This window comes from Bos grunniens, chromosome 7 (assembly GCF_055505025.1).
Source record: "Bos grunniens cultivar Pamir isolate PY7600 chromosome 7, Bosgru_T2T1.0, whole genome shotgun sequence".
NCBI classification, from domain to species: Eukaryota; Metazoa; Chordata; class Mammalia; order Artiodactyla; family Bovidae; genus Bos; species Bos grunniens.
This window is the reverse complement of record NC_141171.1, coordinates 72327786-72344927: the sequence shown is the minus strand read 5'-3', so window position 1 is coordinate 72344927 and position 17142 is coordinate 72327786. Positions and strand designations below refer to the sequence as shown.

Below are 17142 nucleotides of genomic sequence, written 5' to 3'. Positions count from 1 at the left end.
TCATCTCATTTAATCTGCAAAACAACCCAGGGAAGTGAGAATTCTGATTTCCAGTTGTCAGACGGGAGATCTGATGATAAAAGTTTTCAGGATTCCCTCAGGGGCATACAGCAGCTACAAGGCAGGGCCAGGACTTGCATCCTGTCTTTTCACTCTAACCCCTGTGTTTTGCATTGTCTACATGCAGACGATGAGCGCAGACATGTTATGGCAGCTTCTCTACCAATAGGCTTGCAATGAGACTTCAGAAGATTTCTCAGGAGGCAGGTGCCAGGGCTTTCCCGCCAACCACTGTTCCCCAGGCCATATGAGATGTCTTGAGGAGCAAGATAAAAGGGGGAAAAGCAAGAACAATGCAAAAGAAATGGCAGATTTTCAGTGCAAATTACTTTTTAAAAAATTAAAGAGCACAGATGGAGACAGACAGAGAAGGGCGCAAGTTCCTGGAGGAGAAGAGGATTCATAGCAGGCATCTGGCGAACTGGAGCTTGTCACCCGCCTGGGCAAGAAGTCCTCCCCTCATGCACAAGTTTTGTGGATTTGGTTCATCCCAAGGCTCCCATGCCTTGAGTCATTCTCCATCCTCTTGGAGAGCAGCCTCATTGCTGGGTTTCTATTTATAATCCTTTCTCCCCCAAACAGCTCATGCCAGCATCCAGCCTTTCTAAGCTTCAGCCTGGGCTCATCTCAGACAGAACTTTCCCAGCTCCATTCAACCCCCAGAACCTCCTCTTCCTGGTCACTGCCTCTAAAGGCAACTTTCCCCACCTGCCCAGGACTGGGTGAGCCCGGAAAGTGCAGTTGGTCAGTCTACCAGCCAGTCCATGGGATGCTGGCAAGTTCTCCACCATGCTCCCACATCTCTACCGAGGCCCACCACCCACAGATGACCTACACTCTCTTGCTGAGCAAACCACAGGTCTGATGCCTCCAGGTGTCCAGAAGCTTCTTTGGGCCTCCTTAATGTAGGAACTCTCTTGGGGCTACCCAGGCTGGCTAGAAACTGAGTAGTTTTTAATGCTTTGAAGATGAGGAATGTCAGATTTGACGATGCAATTTTTAAGCAATAAGATCAGTCCAGGGCAGTGGTTCTCAAACCCCTTCCCTCCTCTCTATCAAAGGACCTTTACGGTGTCTGACACGTTGTTGATTATCACAGCTGGGACGAGGTGCTGCTGGCATCTGGTGGGCAGGGGTCAGAGATGCTGCTCGGCATCCTATAAGGCACAGAGCAGACCCGCAACAAAGACTAATCCCACCCAAACAGTCAGTAGTATCAAGGTGGAGAAATACTGCCGTGAGTCAGTTAGATAAAGCATCCCTGTAAACAGTGCACTAAATAGAAGGGCTATGAAGGAACATTATGACCAGGAGACGAGGAAGATGCTGTCATAGGTTATCACCTTAGAGCATCATAAAAATGCCCTTTAAACCACTAGCTACTAAACAGTGAATCATTCCATATTCCATCTGTAGCAGCTCCCTCCATAAGGACAGGTGCGTCTTCAACTTCAGCCACCTTTATGATTTGTATCACACTCATAAACACTATATATTACAGATTTTTAATTGGCTTATTTTTCTCTTAATTTATTTCAGAAGAAAAAGTTATGTTACTGGCACTATGGGCAACCCGAATCACTGCTATATATAGCTTGCCATAGATTTATGGCAGTATTACTTTCCATATATAAATTTTATAACAGCAAAATTAGTAAAATGAAATCAAAACAGTTATTGTACTCTAACTACAGACTATTGCCAAAACCTCCTCCATGTTAAAAAATTAAATAAGTGTTAGAAAGGATTAACAGAGATAAACTAAGATATTTCCTTGTTAAATTCAAAAGAATTGCAAATGGAAATGACTGATTCAATATAAATTAATGGGCTGCTACTTTAAGAATTCCAATGTAGTGAAAATCACATGAGGCTTGGTGTTTGGGGTCTGGGTTCCCAAGTCCTGGGATGTTCTATGTCCCGGAAGTATGTCCTTGGAAAGATCTCTCACCCTTTCTGAGTTTCAACTTTCTCATAAGCAAGGATAATCACCCTGCTAACTTCCCAGAGCTGTGAAGAGTCAAATAAAATCATGTAAGTAATATAGTTTATAAACACAGTAAAGAATTATTCTGAGTGTACTGAGTGGTATTGTAGCATTCTGGAGCCAGACTTCCTGGATTTGAATCCCCTTTCTGCCATGTACTATGATTGCCTCAGTTTTCCTATTTTTAAAATGGGTATGAAACATGACCTACCTTCTAAGGTTGTCATGACCATTATTTAATACGTAGGAAACAAAACTGGACCTAGAGAAATGAAGTATTAAAGAGTTAGAAGGAGAGAAAATCCGTTAGGGTTCAGATGATTACTGTTCTGTTCTCCCCAGTGTTGTGGGCAAGTTATATTTAAAGTTCCTAAAAATCCCAGAGGGGAAGGGCATCGGGACTGAATGAGGACCAGACAGAGTCAACCCTGGTGTGGGTTGACTCATAAGTTTCTAGAGTGAAGTGGGAAATTGTGATGCTTCCTGAGTCTAGAAGGGAAGAACTCTACGGATCTCCCCTTTGAGAAGCTGCCTCCCAGGATGTGCACAGAGGCCACTGGTCCTCCTGCTGTGAGGTCTGTTTATTTTATGAGGATGGAGCGAGAGAGGCTAAGAGGGGAGCCTCTGGGCTGCCCTTCCTCAAAGTCTCATGATAAGAGAGGTGGGACTGTCCCTGTCCTCTACAGACTTGTGTGTGTAGAGTTCAGCTTGTGTGGGTGCAGACCCAGCAGCTGTGATGGGCGTGTGAACACTGCCTCAGGGAGCACAGCACCTATCCTTGCAGGGTCAGAAGCCAGTTCCCCCACATTTTGCCCCTAAAACCATTTTAAATCTTCCTCATTGGAGTTCTGCCTCTTAGGCAAAATCACATCCTTAGGGTTGGGTAATTCTCCTCTAATGGTCCAGTCCCCATTAGGTGTCCTAGGACCAATGAAGTCTTGCATTTAAACATGGGAATTAGTTTCCAAGTTACTATTGCTTTCTGAAGAAGAGGGAGAAGAGGGATCGTGTTTACTCACCACTTCTAATTCTGAGACACTAACCAGTGAAAGTGTGGAGATGCCACCAAACCATTTTTGTCTTTCATCATCTCCAGGGAACATCCCGATCAGACCAGGACAGGCTTTGGCAGTGAGAGTCTTCTGCTTCGAGGCTGCACCATCAGAAACACTGAAGTGGCTGTTGGCATTGTCATCTACGCAGGTTATTGTCCCTGAACACTTTCCTATGTCCCTGCCCTTTCTCCTCCTTCCTCCAAAACCTCCTCCAAATTCATCTTTAGTTGGTGGGAGCTCACATCACTTCTAACGGGTAGAAGCATGTGATTTCCTGTTTCTCAGCTAAGCAAACTAAGGCTGGAATCACAGCAGCTCACTTGGTCCACAGGAGACTTAATTCGATTCTGAGTCACTGTCACTCATCTGGATAACACGGGGAGGGGGACTCATGCATCCCTAATGGTTTTGTGACACTAACCATAGGTGGGATTGAAGAGCATCTTCTTGAGCTTGAGGAGTAACCTCACCAAACTTAGCAACATCTCCGTGTCTGCCTCAGTGTCCTCATCTGTACAATGGGAATAACATCTGTATCTGTCTCATAAAGCACTCCTGAGAGCACAGTGGCCCAGACATGGAAAGCACCCAGTGCCGTGTGTAGCACATGAGGGCATGATGAGTCTTGGTTGTTGTTTTTGCAGTTGTTTTTATTATAAGCTTTATTCATTTTGTGGTTCTGTATACGGTGGTCTGTCTCTTCTTTGCACTTTGATTTTGCTTCCCCTTGAAAAAAGATAACAGCAGCACTTCTCATAATGAGATTTGGAGGGGGTCTTGGGACAGCTGAACCCCCAGTACCTGGCACCTGGCGCTCCACGGGTGCTCAGCACATGTCTGTTTTCACTTGAACAACCGCAAACCTCTATGGAGGTAACACAGTCTCCCTGGAGTGTCTACCTTCCCTGGAACCCTCCAGAATAAGTTTCCCTGGATCTTGCACTCACTGGGACACCTTATAATATTTTGTTTACTTTTAGTTGGTATGTTTTTGTCTGCATAGAATCCAAACTTTGTTAGACAGGGAAGAGCACTAACACATCAGTCTACCCTATGACTCCCTTTGGCAGACTGTGAGAGAAAAGTAGGGTTTTTTTGAAATAGTGTCACAATCTAGCTGGCTATATTTGTCAACACAGGTCACTGCTTTCAAGGGTCTTTGACAGTGGAGTTCAGTGCTGTCTGACAGACTTTCTAAACATGACCCCTTCAATAATCCCTGCCCCACCAAAAAACCCTCATAAACATTGAGTTTTCTTCTCTGCTTGAGCAGAAACAAATCTCTGAGTGGATGACAGGAGTGGCCTATGAGAAGTCTTACAGAGAGGGAGTTAATCATGGTTACTGGGAGTCAGACTGCCTGGGGCTAAACCAGCCCTAGGCTTCCCTAGAAGCTCAGCTGGTAAAGAATCTGCCTGCAATGCAGGGGACATGGGTTCAATCCCTGGGTTGGGAAAATTCCCTGGAGAAGGGAATGGCTACCCACTTCAGTATTCTGGCCTGGAGAATTCCATGGACTGTGTAGTCCATGCAGTCGCAAAGAGTCGGACATGACTGAGCGACTTTCATACACACTAAACGAGCCCTTGGCTGCAAGTTCCTGAAAAGCTGGTCAAGCTTTCCACACAAAAGGCACTGCTAACCTGTTCTCATAGGACTGTGAGGTTCAAATGAGATGATCTGTGAAAAGGGCTTAACACTAGCCTGGCACACATCAGGGTCTCAAAAAATGTGAGCCAACATGGTACTAATGGTGTTAAGTGTTGTCATCTAGAGCAGGGGTTCTCAGCATCAACACTGGTGACCTTTGTCCCAGATTGTTCTTTGTGGGGGGCGGGGGGGCACCCTATAGGATGTTTAGCAGCAGCCCTGGCTTCTGCCAACTAGATGCCATTGGTGCCACCTCCTCAAAGATGATGACCAAAAATTTCTGAAGACTTTGTCAAATGTGCCCTGGGGAACAAAGTCCCCTGCGGAGAATGACTGGTCGGGAGCTGTACTCTTTGCCTTGGAGGTATAGATGGACACAACAGGAGCGCCTCAGGATCAAAAAAAAGCCAAGTCGAGTTTTCCAAGAGGAAGAAATTCCACGTGGAGGTGTATGCTTCTCACTGCAGACATTTATTGAGGCCCTACTGTGTACCAACTAGTTTAGGTACTTTATATGTATCCGTTCATTCCCTTATGCCAGAGCACACAACCATAATATCTCATTTTGCAGATGAGGAATTGAGATACAAAAGGATTAATTCCACCAAGGTCATATGTCTCCTGAGATTAATTCCCTCCAACCCAAGGTCAAGTGCCTGAGAGCCAAACTCTGTCAGACATTGGAGCCCACGTTCTATCCACCACACCGTGATGCCTCCCCCATGAGACCACATTTTGCCAAAGGGACAGAAGAGTCTTAGGAAGTGAGGAGTGGGTGAAGGGGGTGGTCCCAGGACATCTTGTATGGGGTGAGCCCAGGGCAGGCAGGGACCCCAGCTATGGCAGCCCTTGAACAACTGCAGCCTGACATGATAAGCCCAGAGTGTGCTCACTCCTGCGGTTTCACTGCCACTTTAAATCCACAAGGCCACCAGCTAAACAGCATTAAACCACTCGCTGCTAGAGCTGATGTATTGGTTCTCTTTCATTTTGCACAGGAAACGTATGATGGTGTCTTTTAATTTGTCTTCTGAGGGGTATGGCACAGTAATTAAAATTTAGCAGCCCCAAGGGAAAGGCTCTGTTTAAAGACAAGGCTTAGTTACACTGTCAGCTCTTAGCTGAGTGACTTGGGTACCAGGGGTCAGTGGAAGGAGAAATAGAGTGGGAATCAGCATCCTGGGTTCTCCATGCGGCTCTGATGTTCATGTATCCTTTCACTTGGAACAAGTCCCTTCTATGCTTCCATCATAGGTTTCTCCAACTGGAGAAAAGGGGCGACTGGATAAGATCAGTAGTTTTTAAATTTTATTATTTTTTCTTTGAACAAAATTTTATGCAGAACTCCAAGACAGGAGAGGAGCTGCCCAGAGTTAATGCTGGGGTGGAGGCCTTTGGCCACTATGCTCTTGTACAAGCAACAAACACCTTAGCAAAGAAGCAAGCATGAAAATGACTGGCCTCAAGTACAGTGCTGCCACAGGGCCTTGGCATGTACTGTTCCCCAGCCCAAAGCCCTTTTCTACCAACTTTTTCTCTCCATTCATGTCTCCTTTAAATGTCACCTCCTCTGAGAAGCCTTCCCTGACCATGCTCTCTAACGGCATCTCTTATTTTTCTAGCCCTTATTTATTGTTTACTTCATGGGACTTACAACCAACTGTAATGACCTTATTTACTTGTTTGCTTGCGTATCTTCACCAGCATGTGAATCGTCTGTCTTAACTACTGTATCCCACCACTAACCCATAACAGCCCCTTTGTGAAAATTAGAAGATGGCCCTTCCTCAAGACAGCCTTCTGTCATTTGCTAGAAATGTGTCCTAAGAGGCTTACAAATCGATGACAGCTACAAAGTGAGGGCTGCCTCTTGAGTTGTGTAGGACACAGCCTGTGCACAGGAGCCTGGTCCACGCCCCCTCCCCACCCCCATGTCCAGCAGGTAGGGGGTGTTCCGTAAAAACCCGCTGACCAATTGTGTGAGGTCTCTCCAGCTGCTCCCAGAACCTCCCTATGCCAGGACACATCCAGGTTAGAGAATGAAGCCTCTCTTGTTTTGTTAATTTTTTAGGTTTTTTTTTTTTTTCAATTGGAGTAGATGTGCTTTTACAGTGTTGTGTTAATTTCTGCTGTACAATAACATGAACCAGCCATTTGTATACACATATGTTGTATCATATATCCCCTCCCTCTTGAGCCTCCCCCCCACCCCCCCACACCCCACGCCTCCAGGTCATCACAGAGCACTGAGCTGAGCGCCCTGTGCCGCACAACAGCTTCCCACTAGCTATCTTGTTTATACACAATAGTGTACACATATCAATCTCATTCTCCCGTTTCATCCCCCCACCACCCCAAGACCCTTCCTGTGTCCACACATCCATTCTCTCCGTCTGCACTCTGTCCCTGCCCCGCACAGAGGTAAATCTCCTGCGGGAAGAGCCAGAGGCAAACGGGGGGCCAAAGACTGACGATCTGACTTCTCCCACAAAGGCCATGAGACGAAAGCCATGCTGAACAACAGCGGCCCGCGGTACAAACGCAGCAAGATCGAGCGGCGCATGAACAGAGACATCTTCTCCTGCATCGGCATCCTCTTCCTCATGTGCCTCATTGGAGCTGTAGGTATGGAATGTTCTGGAAAGAACAACCCCACAGGCATCTTCTGTTTCTTTTGTGCCAGTTGCCTCAACACAGAGCCTCAGTTTCCTTATCTACAAAAAGAAGTTAATAAATAAAAACAAGCCTACTCTGTATTTAACAGGGTGCCCATTCAGCCAAAATGCAGATGACATTGTTCTGAAAGTTGTATGTGCCCTAAATCTTAGGAAGAGCATCTGGCATGTGTCTATTCAGGAAATACTTCCTGAACCCAGGCACCCCCTTACCCAGAGAGGGTAACAGATGAATCAATCACAGGACTGTCCTCAGAGAGCAGGAAGGTCCTCAGAGTCCAGCAGGAACAAGTCCAGCCAGAGAGCAGAATCAATAACACCATCTGTCACATTCAGTGAGGGCGGCACCAGGTACTGTGTTCCTTTCCTAGTGCTGCTGTAAAAGGTTAATGCAAATTGAGTGGTTTAAAACAACACTAGCTGATTCTGTTACATATCCAGGGTTCAGAAGTCCAAAATCAATTTCACTGAATTAAAACCAGGGTGCCTGCAGGACCGGCTCCTTCCGGAGACCCTGAGCTGCGGGGAGCAGCCCCTTGTCTTTTTGGTTTCTGCTGGCCACCTGGGTTTCCGAATTTGCGGCACTGGGAGATTTTCAGGACTTCCAGGTGGTAAAGAATCCGCCTGCCAATGCAGCAGTCGTAGGAGACTCGAGCTCCGTCCCTGGGTCAGGAAGATCCCCTGGAGAAGGAAATGGCTCCAGTATTCTTGCCTGGAGAATCCCACGGACAGAGGAGCCTGAAGGGCTACAGTCCAGAGGGGTCATGAAGAGTCAGACACAACTAAGCGAATGAGCACACACACACACACACACCTTCGTTTTCAAAGCGCCTTACTTCACATCTCCTTCTTGTCTGTGGGCATATCCCCCTGTGCCTCCTTGTTATAAGGACACTTGTAACACCATCATCAGGCCCACCCGGATAACCCAGGCTCCTCTTCGCCATCTCAGGGTCCTTCACTCAATCCTGTCTGCAAGGTCCCTTCTGCATACTCACAGGGCCCCAGGTTGAGTACACAGACACCTTAGGGGACAGCATTCAGCCTGCTGCTGGTGTTATGGGAACATCAAGGAAGGAAGTCTTGCTGAAGCTGATTCTCACCAGAAGAGGGAGGTGGCAGGGACAGGATGGGGCCGGCAGCTGTGAAAGAAAAGAGACGACACTTTACTCCAAGGACAGCACAGACAAAGCACAGTGGCAGGAGGGAAAATCATTCTTTTGCAGAGGAGAGTTTGGCTATTTGGCAAGAGCAAAGCCAAGAATGGAACCCCGAACAGAGCAGGCTGAGGCCAGATCTACTACAGCCAATGCAGACCGCTGTGGGAGGAGTGATCCGGAGTTACTTCAGTCGATCCTTGGAGGGTAGGCAGGGCAGCGAGTACGATCCTCGTTCTTACTCTCCCGCTCTATGGCTCAACACTAAGGACGGTTCTTGACACCCTAAAGGAGGCCTTAAAAGAAGCAGGGAGGATCAAATTGAAGAACTCATATGCTGAGTCCAGAGCCCCCTGCTGACTCTGCACCAGGGAGCAGCTGTCTCGTTTGCTCTTCACTTGCTTCTATCAGAAATCGCACCCATCACTGTTGTTATACTTTATTTTTTAGAAACTATTTCTTTTTAATATTTATTTATATTTATTTATTTGACTGTGCCAGGTCTTAGTTGCAGCATGTGGAATCTAGTTCCCTGACCAGGGATCGAACTCAGGCCCCCTGCAATTGGAAGCACAGAATCTTAGACACTGGACCACCAGGGAAGTCCTCATCACTGTTTTTAAGACAGTGTCCAAGACCTAAAACGTTGCCCAGCCCACAAAGTTCTTATGTGTGACCACAGGGTTAGTCTTGTGCATGGCCTGGAGTTTTGAATGAATGCAGTTCCCAGGTGTATCTCACGGCACTCCAAGGGGGGCTCAAAGCTGGAAGGGCAGTACCTGCAGGGAGCAGAAGCCAGCAAACAAGAAAGCCACCGATTGGTTTTGTGGTCCATCTGTGTCAGCAGAGATGCTGCAAAACTCTTGGCTCTGTTTGGGGAAGGTTTTTTAGGGACTGTCAAACCGGGAAAGGACATTGAAGATCATGTCACTATGTCTCTAGAGAAAGGAGGTTAATGATTAAAGGGTCACAGAGTTAGACAAGATTCAGGCAAACTAGAAGCAGCTTGGAAGATTGCCCAAAATAAGAAATACTTTGAGAAAGTAATGGGGAGGGGCAGGATTCTCTTGTCTGAGAATAACAACTCATAGAGTGACAGGCCTCTGTTGGCACCTAACTAAAGTATAGCTCCTGTAGGAGGGGATGGCTCACAAATGAGCACCATTCCAGGGTTATTTATCACACATTTACTTTACCAGCCTTCCCTGGTGGCTCAGCTGATAAAGAATTCACCTGTAATGTGGAAGACCTGGGTTTGATCCCTGGGTTGGGAAAATCCCCTGGAGGAGGAAATGGCAACCACTCCAGTATTCTTGCCTGGAGAATCCCACGGACAGAGGAGCCTGGCAAGTGAACGGCTACCCACTCCAGTATTCTGGCCTGGAGAATTCCAAAGACTTTATAGTCCATGAGGTCACAAAGAGTCAGACACGACTGAGCGACTTTCACTTCACTACTTTAATGTATGAAGATGGAATTTCTTTTTTATTTGTCTGGATTGTCTTCCCCAGACCTTTCTGATCACCCAGTACCCACTTGGGCTTCAGAATCCCTCCAGGCCTCCTCCAGGCAGCCTGCTCTGATTTCTTTTATGATCTCTAGCTCCTCTGAAAGCCAGTGATCCTTACTCTGTACCATATATTTGGCCCTTAACCTCACATCTATAAGTCTCCTTTATTCTGCTGTGTATGATGGTATTTGGTCCAACCTCTTGGGCAAAGAAGTATCTTAGGGTCAGGGTGGCATCCTTTTTGCCTTTTATTCTCTATAGTTTCTGTCCTGGAGTCAAGAGCATTATACACATAGGTGATCCTGTTCTCACGGTAACCCCATAGGGAAGGTACTGTTACTAATTGATAGATAAGGATGCTGAGATTCAGAGAGCTCAGTGCCAGTTGCACTTATCAATCTGCACTTGATGGGTGTTGCTATCCCCATTTATAATTAGAGAAACAGAGAGTTCAGTCCGTATCTGAGGCTGTTGCTATGGGCTCTTATAGCATTCCAGGATCTAGCTCATGCCAGGTGAGATTTGTATCTTTACATCAGACTCCCTGACTTGGTAGGGAACTCCTCAAAGACAAAAAGTAGGACCAACTCCTTTTTGAATTAATCAATTTTGGATATAGGGAAGGAGAGAGGCAGGGAGGAGTGAGTAAATAGAGTTGATGGATGGGTGGGTGGGTAGATGGATGGATTGAGGGATGGATGATTGGATGGGTGGGTGCATGAAGGAGAAAACAAACAAACTCTTGTCCCTTTCTCTACTTCCAACTCCTCTATAATAGGATTTAAACAAAATCTAAATAATCACCATGCTAGTCTCCTCTGCTAGGAGGAGAGATTGAAATGTAGGGTATGTGAAGGACCACTTAGAGCTAAATGAATACACACACACACAGTGTTATATAGAACAAGGATGTGCTCCTCCAAAGCACACTGATTTCTGGCAGTAGGTCAGGGACGGGCTGATGTAATTGACCAATTGAAGATTAAGTGGAGATTTTGCCTCATGCTTGGCTTTGCCTCCTCTCAGGTCACGGCCTCTGGAATGGAACCTTCACAGAGCACCCTCCCTTTGACGTTCCAGATGCCAAGGGCAACTACCTTCCCCTTGCCCTTGGGGGCTTCTACATGTTCCTCACCATGATCATCCTGCTCCAGGTAGGAGGTCCTCCCCATCTCGGGGCTCAAAAGACTAACGGCCAACACCTGTACAACTTTGCAAAAAAGAAAAAGAAAACTCAGTACTGACCCTGAGAAAGAACTAACTGGACTGAGATGAGAAAACATTGATTGCTTCTTATGGGTCTTTGAAGGTATTCGTATCTGGTATAATGTCAGGACCAGCCCTGCCTTGTGGAGGGGACCTTGGCCTCAGATAATAACAGAGGGAAATATTTATCAGACTCTTGTAATTTAAAAGTAAGATTACAACAGAGATCCACGGGTGCCTGTCCTGCCACCAGATCTAGAACTGGTGAACCTTCTGACCTGAGAACCACAACGATAACACAGCACAAAGAATGAAAACTTCCGAGCCCCAAGCATTCAGAGAAAGAAACCACAGGTTAGCGTTGTCATATTTGTTAGGTTGAAGAAGAACCAGCACTACATAGGAGAAAAGAAGGCAAAGGATGTAGACTACCTGTAAGAGAGAGGTAAGAAAGGCCCCTACTTGTAGGTAAACACCTGCAGTGAGGTATAAAGAGATTTAAAAAAAAACCCTCAGGCCCAATAAGAATTACAGTCCATGAAAAGATAGGGGAAGTTGTAGTTTTGTTTTGACAAAACCCCATCTGTTTGAGTTCTTACAGTACTTGAGCATGTTTCTTGGCCATCCAACTGGCAACGTTTTTCATTCATTAGTTCATTCATTCATGGAGCAAAGTAACCCTTTTTAAATATAAGGAGGAAGTCATGCTCTTCCTCTGCCCTGAACCCTCTGATGGTTTCATAACCAAAAGTGAAATAAATACAAAGGGAAATACAAAGTTCTGAGGTGACCAACAAGGCTTCATAACCAAAAGTGAAATAAATACAAAGGGAAATACAAAGTTCTGAGGCGACCAACAAGGCCTAAGTGATCTGGGCCCCACTCCCTCGGGGACCACATCTCTGAGCTGTCTCGCACACACGCCTGCTGACTCTCACCGCAGCCCTGCAGACACCCAGCTGCCGGCCCGTGCCCTGCCTGGAACATGCCTCCTCCCACAGATAACCTCAGGCTCACGCCCTCGTTTCTTCAGGTTTCAGCACAAAGGTTGTGGTTTCTGAAATATGCCCTCCCAGCCTTCACTCTTTACTTTATTATTTTTTTTCATGAGACTTCCCACCACTCAATATAGAATTTCTTTGTTTACTGGACTGGGAGGTCTTCAAGTCCAGGGCTTTTGTTCTGCTGCTGCTGCTGCTGCTAAGTCGCTTCAGTCGTGTCCGATTCTGTACGACCCCATAGACGGCAGCCCATTAGGCTCCACCGTCCCTGGGATTCTCCAGGCAAGAACACCGGAGTGGGTTGCCATTTCCTTCTCCAATGCATGAAAGTGAAAAGTGAAAGTGAAGTCCCTCAGTCTTGTCCGACTCTTAGCGACCCCATGGACTGCAGCCTACCAGGCTCCTCCGTCCATGGGATTTTCCAGGCATTGCCATTTGAAGGACCTAAAACAGCATTCAGTATTTGTGTGTGTTAGTCGCTCAGTCGTGTCCGACTCTTTGCGACCCCATGACTGTATCCCACCAGACTCCTCTGTCCATGGAATTCTCCAGGCAAGAATATTGGAGTGGGTTGCCATTTCCTTCTCCAGGGGATCTTCCTGACACATGGATTGAACCCAGGTCTCCTACATTGCAGGCAGATTGTTTACCATCTGAGCTACATCAGTGGACAGTGATCAACAATAAATCTGAATAGAAAACAGATTTAGGATTACCAAAGGGAAAAGAGAGGGAGAGACATAAATTAGGAGTCTGGGATTAGCAGATACACACTATCATATATTGGAGAAGGCAATGGCACCCCACTCCAGTACTCTTGCCTGGAAACTCCCATGGATGGAGGAGCTTGGTAGGCTGCAGTCCATGGGGTCGCGAAGAGTCAGACACCACTGAGCGATTTCACTTTCACTTTTCACTTTCATGCATTGGAGAAGGAAATGGCAACCCACTCCACTGTTCTTACCTGGAGAATCCCAGGGACGGGGGAGCCTGGTGGGCTGCCGTCTGTGGGGTCGCACAGAGTCAGGCATGACTGAAGTGACTTAGCAGCAGCAGCAACTACCATATATAAAGCAGATAACAAGAATCTAGTGTATAAAGTATTATCAATATCTTGTAATAAACTGTAATGGAAAAGAACAGGAAAAAGTATATACAATGTTATGTAGAGAGAATGAAATCACTTTGCTGCACACCTGAACCCAACACGACTCTGTAACTAGAGCTCCTTACTCCTTCCAGCTCAGTCATTTAACAAGCAGTGGTGAGTGTCTACCCCATACCAAATATTCCTGGCTCAGGAAGGCCTATGTGTTTTTCAGATTCTCCTAAGGATCCCAAGGCAGGCATGAGGTCACTGAGCTTTAATTTCTCAGAGAAAACCCACTGCGTGAGCTGACCTGAGCTTTTCATGAAATGCTTTTGCTACTCCATCACTCAGGAAGGTCCTGAGATGGCAGACCAGCCTCTTTATCTGACACAGTGGGACTCAATCTCCCCACAGATACTGATCCCAATCTCCCTGTACGTGTCCATTGAGCTGGTGAAGCTCGGGCAAGTCTTCTTCCTGCACAACGACCTTGACCTGTATGATGAAGAGACTGACTTGTCCATTCAGTGTCGAGCCCTCAACATCACTGAGGACTTGGGTCAGATCCAGTACATCTTCTCCGACAAGACGGGAACACTGACCGAGAACAAGATGGTGTTCCGACGTTGTACCATCATGGGCCACGAGTATTCTCACCAAGAAAATGGTACGAGGGGGCTCCTGGGGGCCCCATCCTTCTTATAAAGAAATCACCCCTGCTCTCCTAAGAGAGTGGTGATTAAAACCCATTCTCCTGGCTCTCGGCAAAGGCTTAGTGGTTCTGTGGGAAGTAGCATCCTGTATCCCTGCGGCCTCCTTGTCACAGATCAATGCTGTTCTTATCACTTGTAAACTTTCATTTGCTCCTGAAGGCTATGGGTAATCTCCTGTGTGGTAGCCCTCCAGGTGGTTGATCTTTGTCCTCAGTGGATCTTTGCCTGGTATAATTGACACAGAGGATATTTACCTGTCAGGAATGCACTGAGAAGATGTCCAAATTATGTTCCAGTCCTGCAACCAAAGTTTAGGAATTTTTCAGGTTACCTTACCTGACAGGACAGGCGCAGGTGGAAGCACATGGGATACAATCAGGAAATGCCCTCCATGCTAACTGACCTCTTGGGGTCACTGACACAAAGCTTTGCCTTAGGGGATGTGGCTAGAAAATGCCTGGATTGTCATCTTGCATAGACTGAAGGTGGCTGATACAGCTGACTGATCCCCTTGGTTCCTTCCCCCCACAGCACACGTGTGCACGCGTGCACGCACACACACACACACACATCACTTCTTTCTTTTTTTTTTTTTTTTTTTTTTTTTTCTTTTTTTCTAATTTTATTTAAAAAAAAAAAAAAAAAAAAAATCACATGCTCCCCATCCTGAACCCTCCTCCCTCCCAACCTCCCCATACCATCCCCCTGGGCCTTCCCAGCGCACCAGCCCCAAGCATCCAGCATCGTGCACTGAACCTGGACTGGCATCTCGTTTCATACATGACATTTCACATGTTTCAATGACATTCTCCCAAATCTTCCCACCCTCTCCCACAGAGTCCATAAGACTGTTCTATACATCAGTGTCTCTTTTGCTGTCTCGTACACAGGGTTATCGTTACCATCTTTCTAAATTCCATAAACATGCGTTAGTATACTGTATTTATGTTTTTCCTTCTGGCTTACTTCACTCTGTATAATAGTCTCCAGTTTCATCCACCTCATTAGAACTGATTCAAATGTATTCTTTTTAATGGCTGAGTAATACTCCATTGTGTATATGTACCACAGCTTTCTTATCCATTCATCTGCTGATGGACATCTAGGTTGCTTCCATGTCCTGGCTATTATAAACAGTGCTGCGATGAACATTGGGGTACACGTGTCTCTTTCCCTTCTGGTTTCCTCAGTGTGTATGCCCAGCAGTGGGATTGCTGGATCATAAGGCAGTTCTATTTCCAGTTTTTTAAGGAATCTCCACACTGTTCTCCATAGTGGCTGTACTAATTTGCATTCCCACCAACAGTGTAAGAGGGTTCCCTTTTCTCCACACCCTCTCCAGCATTTATTATTTGTAGACTTTTGGATCGCAGCCATTCTGACTGGTGTGAAATGGTACCTCATAGTGGTTTTGATTTGCATTTCTCTGATAAAGAGTGATGTTGAACATCTTTTCAAGTGTTTGTTAGCCATCTGTATGTCTTCTTTGGAGAAATGTCTATTTAGATCTTTGGCCCATTTTTTGATTGGGTCATTTATTTTTCTGGAGTTGAGCTGTAGGAGTTGCTTGTATATTTTTGAGATTAGTTGTTTGTCGGTTGCTTCATTTGCTATTATTTTCTCCCATTCTGAAGGCTGTCTTTTCACCTTGCTAATAGTTTCCTTTGATGTGCAGAAGCTTTTAAGTTTAATTAGGTCCCATTTGTTTATTTTTGCTTTTATTTCCAATATTCTGGGAGGTGGGTCATAGAGGATCCTGCTGTGATGTATGTCAGAGAGTGTTTTGCCTATGTTCTCCTCTAGGAGTTTTATAGTTTCTGGTCTTATGTTGAGATCTTTAATCCATTTTGAGTTTATTTTTGTATATGGTGTTAGAAAGTGTTCTAGTTTCATTCTTTTACAAGTGGTTGACCAGATTTCCCAGCACCACTTGTTAAAGAGATTGTCTTTAATCCACTGTATATTCTTGCCTCCTTTGTCAAAGATAAGGTGTCCATATGTGCGTGGATTTATCTCTGGGCTTTCTATTTTGTTCCATTGATCTATATTTCTGTCTTTGTGCCAGTACCATACTGTCTTGATAACTGTGGCTTTGTAGTAGAGCCTGAAGTCAGGTAGGTTGATTCCTCCAGTTCCATTTTTCTTTCTCAAGATCGCTTTGGCTATTCGAGGTTTTTTGTATTTCCATACGAATTGTGAAATTATTTGTTCTAGCTCTGTGAAGAATACTGTTGGTAGCTTGATAGGGATTGCATTGAATCTATAAATTGCTTTGGGTAGTATACTCATTTTCACTATATTGATTCTTCCAATCCATGAACATGGTATATTTCTCCATCTATTAGTGTCCTCTTTGATTTCTTTCACCAGTGTTTTATAGTTTTCTATATATAGGTCTTTAGTTTCTTTAGGTAGATATATTCCTAAGTATTTTATTCTCTTCGTTGCAATGGTGAATGGAATTGTTTCCTTAATTTCTCTTTCTGTTTTCTTATTATTAGTGTATAGGAATGCAAGGGATTTCTGTGTGTTGATTTTATATCCTGCAACTTTACTATAATCATTGATTAGTTCTAGTAATTTTCTGGTGGAGTCTTTAGGGTTTTCTATGTAGAGGATCATGTCATCTGCAAATAGTGAGAGTTTTACTTCTTCTTTTCCAATTTGGATTCCTTTTATTTCTTTTTCTGCTCTGATTGCTGTAGCCAAAACTTCCAAAACTATGTTGAATAGTAATGGTGAAAGTGGGCACCCTTGTTTTGTTCCTGACTTTAGAGGAAATGCTTTCAATTTTTCACCATTGAGGATAATGTTTGCTGTGGGTTTGTCATATATAGCTTTTATTATGTTGAGGTATGTTCCTTCTATTCCTGCTTTCTGGAGAGTTTTTATCATAAATGGGTGTTGAATTTTGTCAAAGGCTTTCTCTGCATCTATTGAGATAATCATATGGTTTTTGTTTTTCAATTTGTTAATGTGGTGTATTACATTGATTGATTTGTGGATATTGAAGAATCCTTGCATCCCTGGGATAAAGC

At 45.2% G+C, this 17142-nt stretch overlaps 1 protein-coding gene across 7 annotated transcripts in view; it reads left to right on the top strand.

Annotated features, from left to right (window-relative positions):
* Positions 1–17142, top strand: part of ATP10B (ATPase phospholipid transporting 10B (putative)) — a 392121-nt gene that overhangs the window by 295536 nt on the left and 79443 nt on the right. For all 7 annotated transcript variants that reach the window (XM_086412751.1, XM_086412752.1, XM_086412750.1 and 4 more), the window contains 4 exons: positions 3144–3250; positions 7246–7377; positions 11121–11248; positions 13806–14058. In XM_086412751.1, the coding sequence (XP_086268877.1) occupies positions 3144–3250; positions 7246–7377; positions 11121–11248; positions 13806–14058 (620 nt within the window). The remainder of the gene's footprint in view (positions 1–3143; positions 3251–7245; positions 7378–11120; positions 11249–13805; positions 14059–17142) is intronic.